The sequence below is a fragment of the Coffea eugenioides genome, chromosome 4 (assembly GCF_003713205.1).
Source record: "Coffea eugenioides isolate CCC68of chromosome 4, Ceug_1.0, whole genome shotgun sequence".
In the NCBI taxonomy this organism is placed as follows: domain Eukaryota; kingdom Viridiplantae; phylum Streptophyta; class Magnoliopsida; order Gentianales; family Rubiaceae; genus Coffea; species Coffea eugenioides.
The window spans coordinates 9,196,012-9,220,237 of NC_040038.1; the positions used below are offsets into that span (position 1 = coordinate 9,196,012).

At 38.0% G+C, this 24,226-nt stretch overlaps 5 protein-coding genes across 9 annotated transcripts; 2 read left to right on the forward strand and 3 right to left on the reverse strand.

Moving 5' to 3' along the window:
- The first annotated feature begins 240 nt into the window (after window positions 1-240).
- Window positions 241-2,381, forward strand: LOC113768563 (beta-amyrin 28-monooxygenase-like). Its single transcript, XM_027312969.1, has 2 exons — window positions 241-1,534; window positions 1,668-2,381. The coding sequence occupies exons 1-2, from the start codon at window positions 535-537 to the stop codon at window positions 2,168-2,170; spliced, it is 1,503 nt and encodes a 500-aa protein (XP_027168770.1). The 5' UTR covers window positions 241-534; the 3' UTR covers window positions 2,171-2,381.
- Window positions 2,382-4,933: 2,552 nt separating this feature from the next.
- LOC113768619 (protein REVEILLE 7-like) lies at window positions 4,934-8,332 on the forward strand. Of its 2 annotated transcripts, none has more exons than XM_027313051.1 (6): window positions 4,934-5,076; window positions 5,874-5,987; window positions 6,099-6,210; window positions 6,380-6,441; window positions 6,609-7,043; window positions 7,164-8,332. In XM_027313051.1, exons 1-6 carry the CDS (start codon window positions 5,059-5,061, stop codon window positions 7,851-7,853), a joined length of 1,431 nt encoding a protein of 476 aa, XP_027168852.1. In that variant the 5' UTR covers window positions 4,934-5,058; the 3' UTR covers window positions 7,854-8,332. The 2 variants fall into 2 exon arrangements, with proteins under 2 accessions (XP_027168852.1, XP_027168853.1); XM_027313052.1 differs by lacking the exon at window positions 4,934-5,076 and adding an exon at window positions 5,150-5,780.
- A 2,484-nt stretch (window positions 8,333-10,816) lies between these two features.
- Window positions 10,817-13,853, reverse strand: LOC113768746 (organelle RRM domain-containing protein 6, chloroplastic-like). 3 transcript variants are annotated; one of them, XM_027313212.1, is made up of 4 exons: window positions 13,467-13,853; window positions 13,307-13,375; window positions 13,092-13,198; window positions 10,817-11,375 (listed from the first exon to the last, which is right to left on the reverse strand). In XM_027313212.1, the coding sequence occupies exons 1-4, from the start codon at window positions 13,714-13,716 to the stop codon at window positions 11,286-11,288; spliced, it is 516 nt and encodes a 171-aa protein (XP_027169013.1). In that variant the 5' UTR covers window positions 13,717-13,853; the 3' UTR covers window positions 10,817-11,285. The 3 variants fall into 3 exon arrangements, with proteins under 3 accessions (XP_027169013.1, XP_027169014.1, XP_027169015.1); XM_027313213.1 differs by having other exon boundaries at window positions 11,278-11,361; XM_027313214.1 differs by lacking the exon at window positions 10,817-11,375 and adding an exon at window positions 11,389-11,993.
- Window positions 13,854-14,054: 201 nt separating this feature from the next.
- LOC113768469 (protein BCCIP homolog) lies at window positions 14,055-17,612 on the reverse strand. 2 transcript variants are annotated; one of them, XM_027312841.1, is made up of 9 exons: window positions 17,505-17,612; window positions 17,012-17,162; window positions 16,810-16,901; window positions 16,345-16,569; window positions 15,891-16,097; window positions 15,716-15,781; window positions 15,521-15,610; window positions 15,387-15,443; window positions 14,055-14,475 (listed from the first exon to the last, which is right to left on the reverse strand). In XM_027312841.1, exons 2-9 carry the CDS (start codon window positions 17,157-17,159, stop codon window positions 14,377-14,379), a joined length of 984 nt encoding a protein of 327 aa, XP_027168642.1. In that variant the 5' UTR covers window positions 17,160-17,162; window positions 17,505-17,612; the 3' UTR covers window positions 14,055-14,376. The 2 variants fall into 2 exon arrangements, with proteins under 2 accessions (XP_027168642.1, XP_027168641.1); XM_027312840.1 differs by having other exon boundaries at window positions 17,012-17,335.
- A 1,309-nt stretch (window positions 17,613-18,921) lies between these two features.
- On the reverse strand, window positions 18,922-23,491 carry LOC113768255 (sucrose synthase 7-like). Its single transcript, XM_027312532.1, has 15 exons — window positions 23,340-23,491; window positions 23,071-23,203; window positions 22,779-22,933; window positions 22,469-22,661; window positions 22,244-22,362; window positions 21,943-22,159; window positions 21,726-21,821; window positions 21,466-21,639; window positions 21,252-21,368; window positions 20,987-21,153; window positions 20,656-20,880; window positions 20,010-20,576; window positions 19,771-19,909; window positions 19,549-19,694; window positions 18,922-19,197 (listed from the first exon to the last, which is right to left on the reverse strand). The coding sequence occupies exons 1-15, from the start codon at window positions 23,417-23,419 to the stop codon at window positions 19,005-19,007; spliced, it is 2,721 nt and encodes a 906-aa protein (XP_027168333.1). The 5' UTR covers window positions 23,420-23,491; the 3' UTR covers window positions 18,922-19,004.
- Window positions 23,492-24,226: the final 735 nt, after the last annotated feature.

The window sequence follows — 24,226 nt, forward strand, 5'->3', positions numbered from 1 at the left end:
TGAAATCAACTCATTACATTTTAGAAATTAAGATAAACAGAAAATCTACAAAAATAGGAATTGAGAGTTTAAAGGTCTGGAATGGCTTCTAACCAAAAACCCCTTCTGTAATTTATACAGATATAGATCTAGATTGTGGTGTACAAATTTGTTTGTCGAGAACAAATGCATTAAGAAGTGAGCATTGGAGGAGTAAAGACTTGTTCTTGATGACCTCAGAAGGTTTCAAATTACTATTACTCATCCAAGTCTTACAAATTCTTGTGAATTAAGTACGTCCTTGAGACACTTAACAAATAGCCGCTCTACCTGGACTTTCAGTTCTTGAGACTTCTTCTGTGTTTCTTTATCAAGTCAATACTCCAGGTGAACGTCAGCTGATGGTTGATTTACTTTGCCGGATTCCTGAATCAAGGAAGATACTAATCCAAGTCCAGCAGCACTTATAAATAGACCACAACATTCTTGTCCCATTAAGCTGTAAACCACAAAGCATTCTACTTCTATTTGCATCAGTTACCAGAGGCATTAACCATGGAGATTGTAGCTCTATCTGTCTCAGTAGTCATTGCTGTTTTCACTGTTGCTCTTTCTGCATTTGCCTTTTTCAAGCCTGAGTCAGAAACCGATATCAAGCTTCCACCAGGGAGCTTTGGATGGCCAATTATGGGCGAAACGATGGAATTCTTGTTCGGGAAGCCTGAAAAGTTTGTTGGAGACAGGATGAAGAAGTATTCCCCTGACATCTTCAAGACTAAAATTCTCGGAGAAAAAACAGCAGTCATCTGTGGTCCAAGTGGTCATAAATTTCTCTTTTCTAATGAGCAAAAGCTCTTCACTGCATTTCGACCACATCCCACCCAAAGGCTATTCCGTTCATACCAGACTAAAGCGGCCGCCAGCGCCACCCTGCCACCGCGTCCTCCTCCTTCTGCTCCTGTTGCTGCTGATCAAAGAAAGCCACGAATCGATGAAGAGACTAAAGTCATAAGACAGCCTGGTTTTCTGAAACCTGAAGCATTGGCTCGATTTTTGGGGAAAATTGAATCCATCACCCAGCATCTTTTGCAAACTCATTTGGAAGGAAAAGATGAAGTGAAGGTCTTCCCCCTGGCCAAGACTATAACTTTGACAATTTCTTGCAAATTTTTCTTAGGCACGGACAATCCAGAGCGAATTGCGAGGCTCGTGGATCATTTCGATGATGTAACAGTAGGGATGCATTCGATCATGGTGAATTTTCCAGGAACAATATACAATCGCGCGAACCAGGCTGCAGCAGCAATTAGGAAGGAGCTCCTGGACGTGATCAAGGAGAAGAAAGAAGCAATGGCAGCAGGGAAGCCAATGCAGGACATACTGTCTCACATGATTGTTGTCACTGATGCAACTGGAAAAAGAATGCCTGAGGCTGAGATTGCTGATAAGATCATGGGCTTGATTACCGCAGGGTACAGCACGGTTGCCACCACCATAACTTTCTTGATGAAATATGTTGGAGAAAGACCTGATATCTACAGCAAGATCAGAGCAGGTAATGGATATCCTTGGCTCATCACGACAATCTTTTTCCAAACAATTCATTTGTAATAAAAAAGATGCTCGAAGTGCATATTTAGCCTATATTTTCTTCACCAATGTTTTTACACAGTAACTTCTACGTGCAGAGCAAATGGAGATAGCAGCCTCAAAGAAGCCGGGACAGTTCTTGGAATGGGAAGATATGCAGAAAATGAAGTACTCTTGGACAGTCATTTGCGAGACAATGAGACTAAATCCACCCCTTCAGGGAACATTCAGGGAAGTTCTAACCGATTTTACCTATGCTGGTTACACCATTCCAAAAGGATGGAAGGTGTACTGGACAGTAAGCACCACTAACATGAACCCAGCATACTTCAAGGATCCTGAGAAGTTTGATCCTTCGAGGTATGATTCAAGTGGAGAAGGCAGAGGTGTTGCAGCATATACCTATGTTCCGTTTGGTGGTGGACCAAGATTGTGCCCCGGAAAAGAGTATGCTAGATTGGCTATATTAGCATTCGTCCACAATGTGGTCAAGAACTACAAATGGGAGGTTTTGTTCCCTAATGAAAAGATCACCGGTGACATGATGCCTACCCCAGAAAAAGGACTTCCCATACGTTTGCAGCCTGCATCATCATCTTAATTACTTCCAACTAAACGGATTGAGGCCGGAATAATTAAGCATCCAATTTTTTGTTTTTTTGATCGTTTTATCTTTTAAGCAGTGTATTCCAGATTATTTCTTTTGCATTGGTCGTCGTCCTGTGCCCCCGGGGCTTTGGTCTGGTGGTAGTAGCCTAGTTAGGTACCACTGCTAAGGATGGAATCCCCGATGCAACAACCCACACGGCTTGGACAGGTTGGTATGGGACACGTGTGGATTAGTCTGGTGATTCAGGATACCACACGTGGTCACTTGACAAAAAAAAAAAAAAAAAATTCGTCGTCGTCCTGTAATATGTATACAGTTTTTTTTAAAAAAAATTTGGTATATATGTTGTTTGAGATACATGTTTGTATAAATGTTGAATATACATTGAAAACAATTAATCATATATATATATTCAGAATATGTTAGCACAGAGCGTGTGGTTCTCACCCTTTTTGTTTTGATGTCTTTCTTAAAAAGAATTTGGAGATAAAAAAAAAGAAAAAAAAACACACACACACACACTGGTACGTTTGTCTACCGACTCGTGCTAGAAAGGACCAGCATTTAGGCCCAAGGTCGGTCTGAAGTTGCAGCTCCCAAATCCCATTAGTGCAGCATGGCATTGAGAACCAGTGATATCCCGTGTGGGCTTCCAACATTGGTAAGCGTACCAATATTTGCCCAGAGCCCAGAGTGGTTTATAAAAGATTTCTTGTGATGGAAAATCAATCCTTGAATTTGATGGAATAAACATATTTTTTAAGAAAGAAAGTAGATCTGTGGATGATACAGAATCAAGAGAGCCAAGTGGCTTGCCGGCAATCAATGCAGCATTGCCAAGTAAGTGAAGTGAGTGACGCATGATAATCTGCCAACCTTGATGATGCGGGAAACGTATATGTGTAGGCCTCACATATCTTCAATGTTGTTTGAGAGTGGACTTAAGAAACGGAGGGGGAGAAAGAGGATTTGAATTCAGAATTTATGATAATCTGTTGTTGTTGTGTAATTTAATGACTTTGACATTAAAGCCACAAAAATTCTCATATGATTGCCATTTGTTGAACCAGATATATATACACAAAATATAAGGTATGTGTGTGTTGTATAAACATCTAAAGTTATGATCTAAGATTTATGTGTATGGTATTATCGACACGCTATATCTTCAATCTTGTTAGAGAGTCGATTTAAGAAATGCAAAGGAAAAGAAAGATTTGAACTTAAAATCTCTAATAATCTGCTACTGTGTTATTTAGCAATTTTGCTATTAAAGCTAGGAAAATTTTCATGTGATTGTAATTTGTTGAAAATATTATATATCGCAAAATGCCGTGCGTATTCACAGAACATAAGATATGTATGTGTTGTATAAACGTCTAAGGTTTTGTGTGTATAATATTATCCACACACTATACATTTCAAGTTAATTTCTCGAAAACTTTTGGTCATATTAATAAATAAGATTCTGGGTCGCTCCACTCACAATCAATCAAATTTTTCGATGATAGTTCATGTTATTTATCATAATACTAGAGTTGGGACTTGGTTTTTGTTCATTAATACATATAAATTTTTTTTGAGGAGCTACATATGACGGATGATAAGAGACACACATACAATTTATGGGGAAGGATTATTAATTGAATCCAGCTGTTCCTGACTTTGCCCGGCCGCAGCTTTAACAACTAAATAGATTTTGACCATATTTATGCCCTTCTTTTTTTTTTTGTTTTTTTGAAAAAGTGTCCTTCAATTTCAAGCCTCAGACATTTTGATGGACATTTAAACCATATATTTCCTAAGTTTTGTACCTTGGCTACACTCGTAAATCTTACTCATTGGGCATACTTGAATAAACTAGTATGCAAAAAAAAAAAAAAAAGAATTTTTTATCAGATGCTTGTTAACACACCTAATATTCACCTAATTTATCATATATATATATACACACACACATATTAATAATTATTATTTTCTCTTACATTTATATGTTTTTTCTATTTAATCTTGTCTACTCTCACTTATATTTTTTTTTCTAATTAATCATATGTTTTCAAAAATATAATAATTACTTAACGAGTACCCTATGGACACCCATTAGACAAATTGAACAAAAAAAATCAACATTTCGAAGATTTACAAAAAAAAAAAAATTTATAAATGTGCTCTCCCAAACACCAAAAAAAGGTAATTAAAAAAAAAAAGCCCACTTGTTATGGGATTGGTTAGTGGGGTCAGAAAATTGCTGGCTGGTTGAATATCTTCCACAAACACTACTTTTCTTGACGTTAGTGGGCAGCTGCATTTGTGTCTTTAAGACAGTGGGAAAAATGCCAGAAATTGATATCGTCCAAAGACAAAGATTATTATTAATTAATAATATCTTAATCCAGGAATGGACCCCTAACTTCCCTTGCCTCCCTGAAGTCTAGAGGCCACTGCCCACTGGCCAGGAGAAAAACATATGAGAGCTGAAGAAGACTTGTGTTTGCAAACTCAGAAAAAGATTGGGAGCCATAGCATTGTCTGACACGTGGTAGTTGTCCCGTTTGATTTCAGCCACAAGATCTCTTTCCTAATTCCTACTCTACCTTCTTGAAATTTCCATTTGTTATTTTACTATTTTCCATTAATAGATTTCTTTTGAAAAAAAAAAATTAGATTTCCAATTCAAGCATCCTACTTGGCACGTCACAAGCACAACACCCCAGCCCCCCCCCCCCTCTTCCTACTCTGTATATTTCTTTCTTTGGTTCATCTTTCATATATTCACCACTCAAATCTCTGCTTTCAAGATCTCTCTGCCTGTTCAGCCTTCATCTTTTACTTGTTTACGGCAACCCATTTTCCATTTTTAGTAGTTCTTGAAGAAGAAAATGGTGGCTGAGGCTCCTGTAAGTTTTGTTTATATGTACAGTGTTTTGAGTGGTATTACTTTTTCTTTTACAAGATTTTGGTTCTGCTGCTTTCCTATTCTTTATTTTTTAAAAAAAAAAAAATTATCCCATGATTTGTGGAGAATATTATGAATTGTTAAAAGGGTTGCGAAGAATGTTTCAATTGAATAGAGATATTGGTTACTAATTGGGATTGGTTGGTCAGTCGCTTTATGGACAATGGTGTGGTTATTTTAGTTTTGAGCTAATTATTTTGGATATTACAGCTAGAAGATATTGCTTTCTTGGAAAAAGTTTGATTCTTGAATTGACTTCTGTAACACTGAATAAAAGTTATCTTGATTAAAAGGCTTGTGAATTGGAATTGAAGGCTAGCTTTTTCATTCTGAGGCTATGAGTTTATAGTGGTTAAGTAGTTCAGCTAGCTTTAGTTTCGGTTTGATTGTGGTACAATTTTTGTGAGAATAGATGGCTATATAATCTAGTTTGAGACCAGGAGATTATGTTAGGAGAGAGGATGCTGTTGTAAACTAAAGAAATTTAGAGCATAGGGGGATGTTGAGGATTTTTCGCTTGTATTCTTGGGCCTTTTGGGAAAGTGGATCGCTTGATGCGGTAGAAACGGGGGAGCTTTTGTTGGGGAAATTGCAAAAGGCTATCACTGGAGGCACTTCATAGCGTACGTGGTCTGTCCAAATTGGGTAAATAAGTGGGGCAGGATGGATCTTTTCTGGATTGATGTATGGTTTGAATTGCATCTCAAAAATCTGAAGTTTTTATGCCCTATTTTGTAGGATCTAATTGAAGGCACTAGCCATGATGTATCTTTGGGTATGCGGGCTCATTTGGAAACTACAGCAGCTCAAACTCAGGCCTTAACTGAAATGGGAAATGGATATGCACCAAAGGTCTTACTCCCTTCTATGATGCTGCTAAACTGTTTACCCTCCTTTGCTCATTTTGGCTCCCAAAATTATTCAGTTCTCCATAATTAGATGTTTAGTGCCTATATACAATAGGTGAGGAAGCCATATACCATCAAAAAACAAAGAGAAAAATGGACAGAGGAAGAACACCAGAGGTTTCTTGAAGCTCTAAAGCTGTATGGTCGTGCTTGGCGCCAAATAGAAGGTGAGTATGGAACAGGGTTGTTCAGCTGCATTACAATGTTTTTCCCTTCTTGATTGCTTGTTCTCGATAATCTTTCTTAAAGAGTAGAGGAAACAAGTGAATAGGCTGCCTGAACCTTAAGTGGAAAGTAGTATGTTAAACTTGTCTAAATACTATTCTGGCGATGCAGAACATGTAGGCACAAAAACTGCTATTCAGATTCGTAGCCATGCTCAGAAGTTTTTTGCCAAGGTTGGTGTTGTATTTAAACTGATCCTTTCATAAGTTTTATGCATATTCACACTTCGATAAGCAAGTTGGCTGATCCGTTGCTCTGTGGTTCATATTACTCTAAGGTGATGAGGCAGAGGTGATGCCTTATCTTTCAGATTGCTGACCGAGATTTTCCTTTCTAACAGGTTGCACGTGATTCTAATGAATGTGAGGGTTCCCTTAATCCAATTGAAATCCCTCCTCCTCGGCCCAAGAAGAAACCTGCTCATCCTTACCCTCGTAAAGTGACGGACGTTACTAAAGCAATGCTAGATGATCCACATCAACCTGAACAAGCCCCTCCATTCAAGAGGTCAGGCGAAGAAAGGAACAGTAGGTCACCTACTTCAGTTCTGTCTGCACTTGGATCGGATACAAGTGGATCTCCATTTTCTGAGCCGCAAAGGTCTCACCTTTCGCCAGTGTCGTATACTACTGATGATGCACACTCTGCTATTGTTCAGTTAACTGAAAATGATAATGAATGCATGACATCTGACTCATCTGTTGAGGAAGAGAAAGAATATGGTGATGCAATTCTGTTGGCTGCTTCTGCAACCCAGGATGATGAATCAGCAATGGTACCGCAGCATATCCTATTATTTTCCTATTCCTATATTCTGGTTGTTTAGTCTACTAATACCTATTTAGTTCTTTATGAGTTTAGCTGTTTCTTATATTCATTTGATTTGTGGTTTCAGGAACTCGATTTGCTGACACTTGGTAGAGCGTGTCCTGCTGAAGATCCAGCTTTTGAACAAGCTCCGGCCACAATTAAGTTGTTTGGAAGAATGGTAGAGATTAAAGAGAATCAAAAGTTGTCTTCATCAGCACCTGAGAATTCTGAACTATCCCCTTCCCACTCCATGAAAGAGAAATTAGACATTAGAAATGGCCGCCATATGATAGGTTCTGCAGAAAATACTATAGATTCACAGGTTAATTTGTCATTGGTTCCGAGCTGCATTACCCCAGTGGCTTGCTTAGTACCACAGTATGCAGTAAGTGAGGATTTTGGACAACTGGGTTCCATTCCCCATATGATACCGATGTGGACTTGGTCTCATGGTCCACTGTTGCCAAATCTTTCTTTGAGCAACCAAACAGCTATAGAGAATTCTGTGAATAATCCATATAAAGGGGCTGTTGAGAATGAAGAACCTCAAAGGGAAGGATCCTTAACTGATTCAAACAGTGGGTTGGTTACTGCAGCCAAGAGCGGGCAGAAAATTTTTGATGCTATTCAGTCTAAAAATTTAGCTAATGTTGAGAGACAGAGGTCTACCAAAGGGTTTGTGCCATACAAAAGGTGTTTGGCAGAGAGAGATGCAACATCATCTCTTGTTGCAGCTGAGGAGCGGGAGGGCCAAAGAGCCCGTATTTGTTCATAGCACCTTCGGTTATATCCTAATTCCCATGAAGCACTTTTTTCAGAATTTCTCAGTTTTATCTGGGCTAAGTCATTTTTATAGAGGGTTCCGATCCTATTGACGAGCTAATTCAGGTGATGTGCAGAGAATTAACAGTTTCATGTATGAGAAGATCTTCAAGATGCTACCAATTGGTGGGATATTCTGTTGAAAATCAGAGTCAGATAAGCTATGCTTTTTCACAGTGATCAGGAAGCGCCGCCAACAAGGGAATGGCTTCCGACAAGTGATTTTTCATTGATCTGTCAGATAATGAATTTGGTAAATTCATCAAGACGTGTTCATAAGTCTTTCTTTTTCACAATGATGTCTACTGACTTCTGTAATCCTTTTCATTTCTTCTTTCTACATCTAACTGTAACCTGAGGAAAATATTTGTAATTGTGAATCTATCAATAACATTTCTTCCTGGAATTGATACAGCTTCCATGTTGCAAGTAGGGTTGCTTCTTTTCTAAATTTGTTTCCCCTTAAATTCTATTCATCCTCTTGCTGCTCTTGCTATATAAGCTGAAAGATGTTAGCCCTTTCAGTTTGATAGGCTCTGAAGTGATCTATCATCTATGAGAAAAGTTGTGAAGGAAGTAAGAGCCCGTGCCTGCCTGCTTGACTACCCAACTGTTGCAACGTACAATATGACAGCTTTTATAGTGGAAAAGCTTGTACTTGTTACAAGGGAAACCAGTGGCTGGCTGGTTTGCAGCGGATAAGGGGCACGAACGGTTGTTGGTCGTTTAGAATATAAGGTTTAGAAAACATCATGCAACTTTGACTTGATTAATATGTACAGGACCACATGAACAATAATAGTTGAAGATAATAATAATATGTCTCTCCAGTTGTCGTTCCTTCTCCTCTCTAGGTTGGGTTTGGGTGGATGCTATTGTGCATCGTCTAGGTAAGGTTGAAGGCCAAGATTGTCAGCAACTAGTGAAATTATTTGGTTTGATAAAAGGAGGAAACTTTGACGGTACAATTAGGCAGCATGAAAGGTATTTAAGTGGACCGATTGCTGTGAATATCCGCAGACATAATTAGGGTCGTCTTCCCAAATCAGGAAAAATGGAGAATATCAGCAGATTGAAAAACTTATTTGCAGTTGGACCATTTTCATTGAAAAGCCATTCAGAAGAAATGACTGATGAAGTTCAGACATTCTCAGTAATATTTTGAACAACCCTTATAGAGCTTGATTTTGAAGGGGATTCTAAGTAATATTTTGCTTCATCAAATTATTTGCCTTTTTCATATTGTAATATCGAAAAGTAATTATAACATGTCCCATTCACTTTGGAGATAATAATTTATTAAAAAAAGGTCTGACTCAAGGATATCCCCGTGCATTGCACGGATTTGTTTGGATGGAGATTATTTGTCAAATTTTATTTCCTTACACGATCAACATATTTTCCAATCACTTTCTTATCTTGTATGTATCATATAAAAAAAAAAAATGTTACAGTATTTTTTTTTTCAAAAAATTATCCTAAATAATCCGCTGTCCAAATACATTATTGCATTAAAATCCTTATCCTACCTTGTCTGATTCAAAGTATATGTGACCAGAATTAGCTCAAACCATAAGTGACTGATGATGAGGTTCAGATTTTCTAGCAAGTGAAGGCTGAAGATTGACTTTTTTTTTTTTTTTTTTGCAATATTTTTATAACCTATTTTAGAATGAGGGAGAGTAAATGAGTAGAAACTCCACGAGAGAAATCCACTGAAAGTCGTCATGTATAGTAATAAATTGGTGGAAGGTAAGGGTTGACTATCAAGACTTGAGTGCTTAATGGTGACCACAAAGGGCTGCTGGCCTGATGAGAGAAATCCACTGAAAGTCGTCATGTATAGTAATAAATTGGTGGAAGGTAAGGGTTGACTATCAAGACTTGAGTGCTTAATGGTGACCACAAAGGGCTGCTGGCCTGATGAATGACTGAGTAGTTGAAATTCTATTGCATTAAAAGCCTGATCCTACCTTGTCAGATACAGAGTACATGGGACGAGGGGCCTGGTCTGACAACCGTCCCAGGCAGTTCACGGCCTGAATGAGGCCTCAAAAATTTGTGCGGCTCAGATCACGTTTTGTAACTCGATTTTCACGCCGTGTGGGATCCACAAAAATGTTGTTCTATTTTACTCGCTGTTGTTCTATTGTTACACCTTGTACAGATGATGTTACACCATGTACAAATAGTGTTACACCTTCCGAAACGGTTGTTCTGACAACCGCTCCAGCCCCGCGTCCGAGTACATGTGACCAGCATCGGCTCAAACAAGAGGTGTCTATGTTTACAAGTACTTCCTGGTTGGTATACACATAAAGCCATAACTTGCCCACTGTGAGGAATATTACATTAGCCGAAAAAGAGGACCATATTTTCAAGTCTCAACTGTCAACTTGATTAACTCGTGGATAGACTATACTACTATGAAAATTAAGCATTGCCTAACACCGAAGTTCAGCATTTAACATAGACATTCAGCCATAAAAACAGGAAGGGTAGTGGTAGGCTTTGGCATTTCCTGACATCTCAAGCAACGTTATTTGCCTCCATGAAACACTAGAGAGGAGTTAAAATAGAAAATAGTTCTGAAATCAGAGGATTGAGTCGCACACAAATGGCAAATTTCTCCTGAAGTGTGCTTCCTTTGATTTGCAGGTTCACCTACTGCCAAGTTGCTCTTTAGTTGCTTAAAGTCACAATTTAGAAGTATTGCTTCCAAATGCTAATATGCAGCAAGCAGGAGGTATGTCCATTTCAAAGGAAAAGAGTGAAGAAAGCTATGTCCTTGGTCTTTACCAGAAACGTTACTTGCTACAGTAACCAATGGTTCACTGATTCTTTAGATGATCTCGTGAAAATATTTAAATTCGCTACATCCGCTTTGCTGTAATTGAATTCTATCAAGGGAAACTGTTAAACTGACTGGTACAGCATGTATAAACATCAAAATCACTCGATTAGGGAGACAGAGAAGAACGAGAATAGATGCTGATCTAGTGTATGATCACATATAAAACCTTGCCTGGACTCCAGCAAATTCTAGTGTTTATTTCAACTTTGTAAATGATTGTCTGGAGAGAAATTTGATGATTCCCTTTTGCTCTTCTACCCACATACAACCAATTCACCATTGGAACGTGGTAAAATGACATTCAGATTGCTAAGAGTAGACATGGCCAGGAATCGCAGCTTACATCTCAAATAGCTGGCTTAGATATCATTCACATCTTCCATTATTTGGGGATTCTTAAACGATGTTGCTAGTTGAATTTGACTGCAGGTGGTAGTTGTAAACACACAGGTTCAGCCAGTCTTCGAGACGTTTCTTCAAAAAGATTCAGGGCTTTGGGGCCTAATCCAGTGTGATTATATATCTTACCCATCAAGTCAATTTTGGCTTTTGCTTGAGGCTTTGGCGAAGCTCTGATTTACTTTTAGCAAATTCAACAAATATTACCCTGCCATCCAGGAACTGAGAAGGTGTTTGTAAGTAAACTTCGCGTCAGGAAAAACTTTCACTCCCACTAGGCAACTTTCATATCAAAGGATGTCAACAGTGTATCAAAGAGCTCTAGATCATAAATTCTAGAAAGAGTACACAAGATTTGATAACCAAACAGGTGGAAGACATCATGTAGAATATGCAGGGAGTGCATTGATATCATGTATTGAAGTCTACTCGGAGCCCAAGTCATATTCAAGCATCATATGTCTGTAGAGTTGCAAATTTAGTGGATGCCATTTGTGTTAGTCACAAAAGATTTGCATTCTTTATGCATCAGCAGACCCCAGATGCCAAAAATTTCACATAGACATGCCTATTAAATGCTCCAAATTTTCTTCCCAACAAGATAGACCATGATAGAGAAAGATCAGATAATTCTACCGCGAGAAGACAGCTCAAAGCTGAAACCTTTCAATATTACAGCATTTGAAACAGCCGTCTTTAAGCACAGAATAGCATGAAACTCAAAAGGCTGCCTGTACTCTGCCTCTCCAACACTTGGACAGCAAAACAATGGATCACAAGTGTATTCAAATCTGACTCCATTCCAGTGTGTACAGAATTTGGAAACTCTAGTCACATTTGCTTTAAAAAAAAAAAAAAAAGAACAAGCAAGATTGAGAATGGCAAAACTTTTAAATCATTTCCTCAAAAAAAAAAAAAAACTTTTAACCATTTACATGCGGAGAAAACTTTGTTATAACAGCACAAGGTACCAGTGTCATATTATTTTGACATATCTATATTAAGTTTTTGTCCAGACAATTTCCTCAATGACAATCCAAATATTAATATTTTTATCGCAAATGAAAAGAGAAAGATTGTTGGTTTCATTCCTATTCCTAATCCTAATATTTTTCTTTTCCGGTCTTCTCCTCCTTCTGCTGCTAATCTTATTCCTCTTTATCCAAAACTCCCTGCGCTCCTCCCTATCCTTCTTCTCTTCTCCTTCTTCATCAATTATATATGCACATACAAGAAGGGAAAAAATAAAGTAGAAGAGCAAACACAAATGCAGATCATGTGCTGTGCCTCCTTCAGCATCTTTCACTCCCAATAATTCCCTCTGTACCACCACCGTCAATATCAAACTACCACGGCAGATGTGCCTACTTTCATCAGCTGTGTCAGCCTAATCCCGACACCTTGAAATTTGAAAATAACAATGATAAAGATGTTCGAGTAGATTGCAGGCAGAGTGATATTGGTTGGTGGATGCTGAGGAGAGGGAAGAGCGGAGAAAATTTGGGAATTAAGAAAATCTGTCGCAGAGGAAGAAGAAGATTCAAGAAGTCGATTTCTAAGAGGCATCGATTAAAGTCAACCTTACAAAATCGGTTTCCTCAGTTCATTAACATCAATAAAACCAACAATATGTCAATTGGTTCCAGTAAACATATTAACATTTGGGTGTATAACCCAGAGCTTTGCAGTTGCCAAATTTCAGGTCAAGCTGAAGTAACTTATGAGTCTTGAGTCTATGACGACCCAAGACCTAATGCCAACATTCCTATATTGAACTACTAATGAAATGTTCTAGCATACCTCTGAAACCTAATAGTTCAAAAACCAGAAGTAGACCAGAAACTGAAAGATAAATTACATACACCAAATACACAAACCAGATAAATATTTCATCCAAGTCAACAATACAAATACACTTGATGAACAAATTTAGAGTACCTTGCCATGCATCCCCTCAATGGCTTTCTGAGATTCCTCCTGCGTAGCATAGCGAATGAATGCAAAACCTCTCGGTCGATTAGCGATTTTATCCATTACCAAGTTCACTGCACAAAAAAAAAAAGAAAAAAGCTAATTACTAGTCGTATATACCAGGAAAACAGAAAAGAAAAAGACTATTTATTGGGATTTGAGAATTCTGCAGCCCTTCTCACCTTCTAAGAGCTCGCCAAAAGCTTTGAAGGCATTTGTCAAGCTCTCCTCTGTGGTACGAAACGACAGCCCTGTAACAAAATATACATCATAAAACCAACAGTAATAATCCTGTTTGGGACATTTCAGAGTGAAAGATGAGAGTGAGGAGAGAGCGCAAACCGCTGACAAAGAGCCTGGTGGAGGGATTGAAATGGGTTTTGGACAACGGCAGCGGCGCAGGAGGGAGACACGATACTGTCGTGAAATGACATATCCGGGTTCGAGAGAATCGCTGTGCTGGGAGTCTTATTCTATCGGTAGTTGTCAGTCGAGTAGGTTGAATTCGTCTTTTCGTTTCAGAAAAAGAAATGCTACTACAAGCTGCTACGGGCACTCTGGTGATGGTTGATGTTGCTGCTGCTGCTGCCATAATCGATAGGAGACGACGCCGGCGCAATTGAACCTGGCAAAGTTGGGAATTGGGACCTGGCTGAAGTGGGGTGGAAGACGAGAGCCTTAGGTCTTTTATGTCCTTCGTGTCTGCCTCGACAATTGGGTTCCCAGAACACCCCCCCCCCCCCCCCCCAAACACACCACAAACTACCAAAAAAAACCACCCCAGTAAATGGCAAATGAACTACTTTTTTCTTTGGTTTATTTAGCTTTAGATTTGTGAAATCAACTTTGCAGAATGAATGATTTCCAAAATCGTAAAACTCAAAAGAAAACAAAAAATGAAAAGGTGATAACTATTTAGTACTCCATTACTTCGAAGGGAAAAGGGGAAGAAAACCTTAAATAGACGTGAAACAAAATTTGAGGCACTCAAGCCAATTTACAACATGATCAGGTGTGACGCATTTTTCAAAACAATCGCATCCAGTATGACATCTACAAGTATCAAGCAATACAAAAAATTCTGCCACACGGACCATACAGGTTACAACTCTTTCCTGAATGTAGTCTCCAATACCATCTTGGCCTGTTTCTGCAGAATAGTTGAAATGAAAGAAACAGCCACTTCTCACTTCCATAAGCAGTCCAGGGAGGTGAGAACAGCAGGCCCTGTGCAAGTCTTGGAACCTTGATGTCATGATTCGTCAATCAAAGAATGCAACTGCTTCCGGAATATGCCAACTTTACTTGCATCAACAGCCATGACTAAACCCATAGGGCGGTAATCTTTTAGCTGCAACAATGAGAAAATACAGGATAACTGTTAGGAGAAGAGTGGAATACATAACACAACTAGAAGTAATTGCTATATCACTCAATCGTACAAGACTGAACTATTACAAATGTCAAAAAAATTAAACAAAAATGAAAAAACAAGCAGAATTATTTGTATTCTTTGGGCATTGGAAACATTAAGCAAAATTTAAGTCATGTTCAAAGTAATTATTTCACACACTCAGAAATGATCACTTCCTTTCCTCAAGAGATCAAAGAAGAACAGCCAAAAGCATGCTCTCTACCTCCATCCAACACTGCAACTTGTGCACCAAAAGGAGGAGAACAGTAAACCAATGCTTACTTGAAATCACACAAACTCTAGAGCTAGCAGACATTCTCCAAACAACTAGTTCCTCTATCCAACGATTATTAGCCTCATGTCCCTTTGGTGCTGTCCCAAGATTGTTCGCAAGACAAACAGAAGAATTTGATTAACATTATCAATAAATTACCAACTGTTAAAAGAGTTTGGATTGCTCAACTTTTTCCCACCAGAAAAGAAGTATTACTATTATGTCCTGAGTAAAAGAGTACAAAAAGAGGTCAAGAGAACATCTTTTAAGCTCAACCATACTTAATCTGCAAATCACCCACCTTAAAACAACCCAATCGACTTATCATTGCAACAGTTACCATGAGAATTGTTCAATGTTCATAAATTTGTCTAATCATTTGAAATAAGATGCTGCTCGCACATCCTTAAATAGCCAAATTAGAAAGTAGGCCAAAACATGGAAGCAAACTGAATAAGACCTGAATGTGCAACTAGAAATTATACACAATAGTGTAAACAACACACCGTGAAGGAGTCAATAAGCAAAAAATCAATGACATGAATCATTAAACTCAGCCAGCAGGATTACTAACCTCATTAGCTGTCACCTGCTGAGTGTGTAACGGGAAACTGAAGGACCAGGAGCTCAGCTGAATATTAATTTGGAGAAAAAGTCAGGTGCCATGTTCGAAGCACAGAATGAGCGAAGATAGAAAACCATTGGTACCTGATCAAAAAGTTCATCTTCTGGCTTGCTATATATTATATCTTCTTCCCTATCTCCACTCTTCCCCATTTTCTTGTTTGCATTCTTATGCTACAGTCGCCGATCCAGATACAAAGTCAGAAAAAGAGAACTCAGAATCTTCTAGACAACCAAAACAAAGTGAGAGCTGGAGTATGAAATGTTAAAGAAGCATACCTTGTAGATTTTGCTGATCATTAGGTAAGACTTAAAACAAAAGGATTTTTGGAGCTCCTCTGTTGGCTTCAGAAAGCAGAAAAACACAAAGCTCAAGCCACTGAAATAACATTTTGTAGCAATTTACCAGAATATCCAACCAAGCTCATCCATTTACACAGATTTCTTATCTAACCTCATCTTCTGTTGCCCATGAGACTTCATCAAATAAAGCATCATAAAGGGGAGGCAAAAGCTGAGGAGGAAGATTAACTACACGTTGGGATACCAATAGTCCGACATCTTGTGCCTTCTCTCCCAAAAGAGACCTCAAATTAGAGACCGAATCCTCTTTGCATGACTTAAGCAAAAATTCCTTCAGCTCGATCATACATTTATGATCCTGCAATGACCAGAGCATTATTACTTAAACTCTTGGACAATGCAGTTTCAATATACATGACCTCCAATATTGAGGTTATTCTGATTAGTCCTATAATTTAGAAGTAAAATTTGAGACTAGAGAAGAAAACTGAGGAACCTTGACTTTTGACATTAAAAAATGTAACACAATATCTATACAAAAATGATCTGCCACAGTATTTGGGCTACAAACTGCATAGACAACTTAAACTCGTACTTTAACTTGCCTTGTATCTTCCCATATTAAGAGCAGTAACAAAAGCATAAACTCCTTCATCTTCATCATCCTCTATCTTGACAACTGTCCCGACGGTAGTTTGTCCCAATATCAAATCTACAAAGCCACTTAAATCCCATAGCTTATCATCCATGTAGGTTTGAAGGAGGACTTTCACTCCATTGAAATCATCAGGTTTTGGATCAAAGAATGAAAAATCTGCCTGGACAACTCCCTTCAGAGAAGAATTACAATGTCAAAAGGACGTCAACTCACTTGAGTGCAGTTTATAAGTCAGAACTTGAATGCAGTTTATTCATCGGACATAAAATATCCCAAAGGATATATTACTCGTAATTGATGATCACACAACACATAGTTAGGTTTATAGTTAAAATGGATTAGAAATTGTTTTACAACTTTATAGATGCATCTGATAATAATGAAACTGGTTTTTTAAAGACGAATTGCTTACATCAAACTCTCCATCATCCGAAGAATCTGAGGTTTCGCCATGATTCTGAAATGTACCATCCTTTACCACCCCATTAGCTGAAATTTCCACGTCTGAATTCATGTTTGATATCGTTTAGGACAAAATTCCAAGCTACATAACCAGAAAACTATAGTACTACTGACACTAAATTCTACTAGGACAAGTAGAAATTTTGAACAACCTGAAGTGCTGGGAGCAGACATGTCTTTAATAACAGAGTCCAAAATTTGGTGCTTCATCTTTTTGGTAGGGTAAAGAAAAGCCATTGAGCGACCAAATGGAGAAAAACTCACGGGTCGTTGCCGGCGCCTCCTGGGTTTTCGTGGCATTTTCTGCAAAATCAACGCAACTTTTAAGCTCATTTTGGCTTTTGCAGATTCTGTGACAGGGGAAAAAAACAAAAACAAAAACAAAATTCTCTCCTTTCACCCTCCCAGTTCTTTACTTGGCCCAGCAGTGAATCCAACCACGAACGTTACCGAAATTGAGGAGGAATGAAAGATTACTGCAGCTAACATAATTATTAAAAGAAACCATTTGGCCATATAAAAAGCGAAAAACAAAGTTTCAACATGCAAATGCGAAGAAAAAATTGAGCAGAAGAGGTTTTCAACCATCTAATGATGATCAAAGTAAGAGATAATTTTTAATTAAATCAGTAATTAAGTAGGTACCTTGATAATTTCAGCTCGTCTACGCGGCGGCGATTGGTGGTGGTGCCCGGTGGTGTAGCGGAGGTAGAGGTTAATGGGTTTAGGGTTTAACGGCAAGCCAGAAACCTCTATGGTTAGGACTTAGCCTTGGGACTCCGTTTTAAAATGTTGTATAATTTACCTTTTAAAGACTTGATTAAAGAAAAAAGACATAATTTCAAAAGTTTCTAACAGTTTCACTGCCGTCCCCGAGGTTTTAAGAATTTCACTATCCTCACTTACAACTAATTTTTTTAACAAATCAGCCCAATTCAAAAAAAAAGAAAAAGAAAAATCAACAACAAATTCACTCCGCCTTTTGTTTGTCGCACTCTGATTATCATTTATATTATATGATTTTCATTTATTAAATTATATGATAAAACAAATTGTGGGTGCCTAATTTAATTAATAAAAAGTGAACTACGATTACATTTTCCTTTGTTCAATTGGTGCCAAAACGTAATTCAATTGATAAAACATTAATTAGATAATCATAAAATCCATAGATGGCTTTTAAGCCTTTTCATTTGAACAAACTGAAACCAAGCCCTCATACACGATTTAGATTCTTTTCCAACGAGTGCTAATGACGTTATGGAAGTTGAATTTAATACCACAAGGAAATACAATGTTGTAAAACTCAAACTGGACAGCGAATTGGCTAAACTATTGGGTCAGAGGTCAACTGATCAGATTGGTCGGACCATTCTAAAAAACCCACTGACGTCAGCATGATATTATGATTATTTTATATTCTTATAAGTTTCAAAAATATTGAAATTAAATTTTTGGTTATATTTGGTCAATCATGAAAAATGTTCCAAAAATATTAGCTTTCAATCAAATATACACCTAATAATTATGTATAAAAATGTAAATTTTTGGTTAAAATATGTCCATTCTCCAAAACTACTTAAAAAACTAAATTAAAACAAATTAATGCAAGTTGAAATCATTGATGCTAAATTAATGAGATCATAAGGATAAAAACATCTTAATTTAGAGATCATTTAGGAAAGCAAGTGATTTTGATATTTACACTAAATGGGTGATATTTTCTTATTTCTATTAATAAATGAAAGTGTTACAATTTAAGTAACTCAAATTATGTTTGGGGAAAACAAGAAAGAAAAGTTTGAGAATTGGGTCACTGGTATAGCCGATTTTTAATGATTTTGACTGATTTTTTACCAAAGCGATTTTATACTACAAACCAATTTGAAAAGAAGGTCAGTTCATGGTCATACCAATCCGATCCGGGTCTAATAACACTGGGGAAATGTCATACATACGATATGCAAGATTACACATGCATAACTCCAATAAACACCAAGAAAGGAATTTTGTGGGAAGAGACTATCATAAAATAGTTTTAAAAAAAAAACACAGAAAGAAGGGAAATCAAACACTATTGTTGGCATTGAATATGATTGATTAGTTTATTTAGTTTACAATTGAAGACGGAATTGTGACACCGAATCATGGATTTTGCGTAGAAGATGCACCGTCATTTAATCCACCATACAACTTTATCAAGGCATAAAGTAAGATAGAAGTAGAGATGCATAAGCACAGCCAACTGCAGTAGGGACATGATGCAGGTTCAGTTCTTGTAATACTTTCATCAAGCTGCTTCTGCCGCTCTTTATCTTTTTCAGCCTCCTCAACTATGCTGTCACAAGTTTAAGCAAAACACAACTATGATAATAGGTCCCTTTGGCTAAAGAATAAAAGACAGTAATGGTTGTCAAATTATCATCTCATTAACTTGTTACACACAGAAAGCAATTTTCTATCCATCCAATCTAACACTTCATCTTCTATTGTGAGCTGAATTGTTTTTATATTTATTTTTTTTCCCATTTTTGAAATGCTTCAAGTGTAGAGGTGCAAAGTGTTACGATTCTATTAATTTGAATGTGTAACGTGGAGTAGCCATCGTGTTTTGTGCATAGTTTTTAGTCTTTCAGGGTGTTTCAAATTACAAGGAATGTAGTAAAAGAGAGGGATGAGTTTAACATGCCTTGGTTCTGGAAGGACTTCTTTTAGTGCTTCTGGTGCTGATTCTGGTTGTTTGGGAGCTGCTTCTTCTTTTGGTTGTTCGGGCTGTGCAGTTTCTGTCGGTGGAATTTGTTGGCTTTCTTCACTTTTGATGGCCATGTCCTGAGCCTAGTATAATATACATAAATAAGTCATCTGTAGCTATATTTTCACTGAGCAAATGGTATTAGTGCAGACAGCTTACCATCTTCTTGAACTGCAGATTGTAGAACAGATCAATGTATCTAAGCTTAGCATTCTTTTGTTCCTTCTTGAATTGCCTCCAGAAGCCATAGGTGGATCCTATATTTAGGACTTTCTTTGCATAGATATTCCATGTATAGCTGGAACAATTAAAACAAAAGATTCGATGGATAAGAAAGTAGTACTAATAACACGAGTCATGGAATATTCTTCAGATATTAAAGGTTCATCTAATTGTACCATTCATATATGCGCCTGAGGCCCTCTTCAGACGTTCTGTTCCAGTGTCCAGATTGTTTCCTACACTTTGCAAAGAAATCAGCAATCTTGTTGCTTGTCTCATCACCATTGTAAGGATCAATGTGAAAGCCTGAGACTCCATCCACAATTATTTCAGCCGGTCCTCCTTGAATGGTGGCAAAAGTAGGTAATCCACAATTCATGGCCTCAATTACTGTCAATCCAAAGGCTTCATACAATGCAGGCTGAACAAAAGCTCCCTTTGTGTCAGCAATGCATCGGTAAAGTTCACCATTCCTGTTTCTATCAGTCTGAGCTGCAATCCATCTCATTTGATCCTTGAGTTGGTATTTCTCAATTAAAGTATGCATCTTCTTAATTTCTTCCATTTCTTCCCTATCTTTAGACTTGGAAGGATCGAAACATCCCCCAACAATAACGAGGTTTACCAAATCTCGGAGCCTCTTGTTCTTTCCATACCATTCTGTCAGTCCTGTAATATTCTTCACTTTGTCAATTCTTGACATTGAAAAGATTATTGGTTTCTTCCGGTCTGCAAGAACTCCACTGTTCCAGGAGCAGTTCAGCTTTAGTGCCAAAATTAGGTAGAACAGACTTATTTTGCAGATACAGGGAAAAGACTTACATATGCTCAGCGTTGTTGTCTTTACTGTACAGTAGCTCCTCGATGGCGGGATGAAACGAGGTGAATCGCTTCTTTTTCTCAGAAAAGGGGAAGTAGACAGATTGATCAGCTCCAGGAGCAGCAATGTTGAATTTTGGGTCAAAGACATCGATGCCTGAAACTACTCGATACAGCCCTGGCATTGTGAATGCCGTATGGCTTTCATATTGTCCAGGCCTGGTTTTACTGGATTATGAAAGAACAAGAAAAGGTTAGTTCTGGCCATCTTTACTTTGAGCCCCTCGTGACCTATTGTGTCTCCAGGAACGTAAATGGTATTTAACAGACTAACCTTCCAGCAATCTCTTGAAATGTGCTGGTAACTACAAAATCGGCAGCATTCATTGCTATTAAATCAGCAGTGAATTGGCAAGAAAAATGGTGCTTTTGATCAAATTCCTTCCATTTGATATCAGAATCTTCATATTTGGTTTTCTCAAGTGCATGAGCAATTGTTCCCTAATTGAAACTTTTCCATGTTAGATGTTCCACAATTTTCTGACAAACACAATGTCACAAATCCGGAAGTATATAAATGATTAATCAAAATGGCCAACCAGAGTTACTCCAAGCTCTCTGGCCATTAGAGATGCGACTAAGTTTCCATCTGTGTAGTTCCCAATGATAAGGTCTGGTTTACCTTCCAGTAGTTCTAGGACCTTTTCAGCAGCATCCTAAAAACAAGGCAGAGAAGCGATAGAAAGTAATAAACAACTGATAAAAAAAAATGATCAAGAATATGTCCCAAATGAAGGCAGATTAATCACTTGCCTGGGCAAATCTCTCCAAATGCGGATATATATCAAATCGTGAAATCCACTGGCGGAGAACCCCTTTCTCAGTTTGAAAAGGGACACGAACAATATGGGAGTGTTTGGCGTTAATGATAGGCTCAATCTCCTGATTACACTTTGTGCCTTGTGCGTCTGGTATGAGACGAGTGACCTGCCCACATGCGAGAAGTTGAAAATTTAGCAGTCTTGTAGTTGTAGCCACCCACAAATATCAGCCTGAATTGCGCCCATGCTTACCACTAGAATTCGAGGCCTCACATTCAAGCCTTGTTGCTTGATTCTTGAAAGTAATTCTTCCTCTAGAGCTTTTACTTGGTCCAGAATGTAGACTACCTTTTCAATGTAACAGATAAGTACAAAATTACTCTTCATTTTGCATTATCAAAACCAATACCTAGTTACTGATGCTATTGGGAGCAATGAGTTGGAGAAAAATGTTGATACAAATATGCACCTGGCCTCCAGTATCGGGCAAACCTAGGACATCTGATTGGCCAAAGTACCCATGAATGGAGAAGATTACAACGTTGAAAATAACTGGAAGCCTGCTGAAAAGTGATTCCACGTTTAGGGGATCTGGAGCCTGAAGTATCTCAGAAAGCATCCTCATTGTTTCCTTGACTCTTTCTGCAGTATCCCCCCAACCTTTCTCAAAACCAAACTCTTTAAGCCTGGATCATCCAAGTAATCAAATAACATTCAGATCCTAAAAGCGGGAATATTATCATAACTGTATTAAAAGCAGCAAAGTCTACCTCTGCTCGAAGTTTTGATAAGGTGTGTCTTTTGCCATGGAAGAGAGAAAAACTTCAGCAACAATCAGTGCTGTTCGAAGCTTTGTCACCGTGTTCAGGGTGTCATTGATCATCAGATTCTGCAATTTTGAGAAGTTAAAAGTAGAATGTTATAGTCAGCTTTAAATGCACTATTTCAGGAAGAGTTGGCATTGACAATTGCGTAAACTTTTTCTAATTGCCAACCTCTCCTTGGTGATTAAGAGTTAGCAAGTATTCGACCAATGGTTTAGCACTCTCAGGATCACCAATGAACTTTGAAGCCATGAACTTTGAGATGTAGCTAATTCCCTTGCCAACTGAAGAAGTGAGTGCCAGACGTGGAATACCAAAGTCAAATGCTCTAAAATCTAGTTCCAGAGCATTTTCATCCTTTGACCTGTAGATGAAGATATTACCATGTCACGAACTTCAAAAACTGATTTCATAATGAGTTATATTCTCAAAATTGCAATACTAACTCATCAGTGTCATTTCTCTGCTATGTCCTGCTTACCAGTTTTCATCGTAGATCATTTCTTTTAGTCTCAGGTATTCGGTTGCAGTAATATTATTAGCTGATAGATCCTCGGCATTCACCTTAACATAGTCGAAGCATCCAGAACCGTATCTCACTGCAAAAGCAACATAAGGCGGTACAACAGCCGCTTCCTGCAAATTTAACCAGAAAATTAGTTAGATCAGCAATGCCTAATCTGCTTTTTAATCATTACGATTGCTTGTTGTGGAGCTTTTGGCAGGGAGCTGATCAGCTGACAGTCAAGTCGAAAAGATAAATTTCCTTTTACCTGTGTGGAACTCAGGATTTCACCGAGTGATACCTCCAAAACCTTGGCTCTGTCAGCCCTGTCCACGATTACACTCTCCATCTCTTCCATCAAATGCTGGTGTTTCATCAGCCTCGGTCCCATGCTAGTAAACCTTCACAAATCACAATACGTTTTATTTGCATTTTTTCCAAATTCAAGTGCCAAACACCGAAAGAAGTTAGAACTCTGCATGGTAAAGATTTGCAACCAAATAAAGAAAATCGCAATGATGAAGACTTGATTATCACCTGGCAAAGCATCTCTTCATATGGTACCGACTCTGCCTTAATGCATCAGGCATGAGACCATCTACCACTGCAAAAGCCATTGATTGGGAAACTATCGACGAAATGGTTTTTATTTGCTTCTTTTTTCAATGGTTCAAAGATGAGAACTAGTAGGATTTTGTTGCCTGTCTCTTTCGCATATCCATCAGGAAAACACCATGCATATTTATATATGGGGTTTGGAGGGAAAGCCTTGCGCGTGGAAATGAAGTTTTTGGCAAGGATTTAGATCGCATGAGGAAGAGAAAGAACATTCCTTGGGCCTAACCGTGGGAAATAAAAATGATAAGCCAAGAAAAGAATTCATCTCTCCAGTGAGCAAAACTAAGCTTTTGTCTTTCCCCCAACGTGAAATAGTAGAGGAAAAGCGGTGAACAATTCAGCATTTATTCTTTTCTTCAGTGGTCTCCGTGCTGCAAGCTTGACTGAAAAAACCTCTTGCTTTCATTGGTAAAACACTTTTATAACTTATTTGCAATCAATCAATAATGATTCTCTCCATGCACACACAAATCTTTCTTTACTTGTGAATTCAATTATTATTCGTCAATTCTCGCGTGCACTACTCAATTCTTACTTCTTCCCCGCTAAAAAAGAATCTTTCTTTTCCTCGAATCTCACCCTTTCCCCGCTAGAATGTTTTTGAGAAAAAAAAAAAAAAAAAAACCATGTTAAGTAACTTGTCCTTTTCTGATGTAATTTTTGAACTATAGTATGAGTACCTGCATTTTTTTTTTTCTTCAAAATGAGAGTCTAGGAAGGTACATATGAATCTGATATTTGCTGAAAAAGAACTTTTCATTAGATTAGTTTTGCGTCTGTCTGTTATAGTAGCATTTTTATGGGTA

Bases quoted from the DNA above. Each gene is read 5' to 3' on its own strand.
- LOC113768746 (XM_027313212.1), bottom strand. From the start codon at position 13,716: ATGGCAGCAGCAGCAGCAACATCAACCATCACCAGAGTGCCCGTAGCA. The intron at 13,376-13,466 runs GTTTGCGCTCTC...ATTTTGTTACAG, and splicing joins CACCAGGCTCTTTGTCAGCG to GGCTGTCGTTTCGTACCACA. The intron at 13,199-13,306 runs GTGAGAAGGGCT...TTTTTTGTGCAG, and splicing joins TTTTGGCGAGCTCTTAGAAG to TGAACTTGGTAATGGATAAA.
- LOC113768469 (XM_027312840.1), bottom strand. From the start codon at position 17,192: ATGAGCTTAAAAGTTGCGTTGATTTTGCAGAAAATGCCACGAAAACCC. The intron at 16,902-17,011 runs GTTGTTCAAAAT...ACATGAATTCAG, and splicing joins GTCTGCTCCCAGCACTTCAG to ACGTGGAAATTTCAGCTAAT. The intron at 16,570-16,809 runs GTAAGCAATTCG...TCTTCTCTGAAG, and splicing joins CGGATGATGGAGAGTTTGAT to GGAGTTGTCCAGGCAGATTT.
- LOC113768619 (XM_027313051.1), top strand. The intron at 6,211-6,379 runs GTGAGTATGGAA...CTGGCGATGCAG, and splicing joins TGCTTGGCGCCAAATAGAAG to AACATGTAGGCACAAAAACT. The intron at 6,442-6,608 runs GTTGGTGTTGTA...CCTTTCTAACAG, and splicing joins CTCAGAAGTTTTTTGCCAAG to GTTGCACGTGATTCTAATGA.
- LOC113768563 (XM_027312969.1), top strand. From the start codon at position 535: ATGGAGATTGTAGCTCTATCTGTCTCAGTAGTCATTGCTGTTTTCACT. The intron at 1,535-1,667 runs GTAATGGATATC...TTCTACGTGCAG, and splicing joins CTACAGCAAGATCAGAGCAG to AGCAAATGGAGATAGCAGCC.
- LOC113768255 (XM_027312532.1), bottom strand. From the start codon at position 23,419: ATGGCTTTTGCAGTGGTAGATGGTCTCATGCCTGATGCATTAAGGCAG. The intron at 22,934-23,070 runs GTAAAAGGAAAT...TTAAATTTGCAG, and splicing joins AAATCCTGAGTTCCACACAG to GAAGCGGCTGTTGTACCGCC. The intron at 19,695-19,770 runs GTAAGCTGTCTG...ATATTATACTAG, and splicing joins ATCTGCAGTTCAAGAAGATG to GCTCAGGACATGGCCATCAA.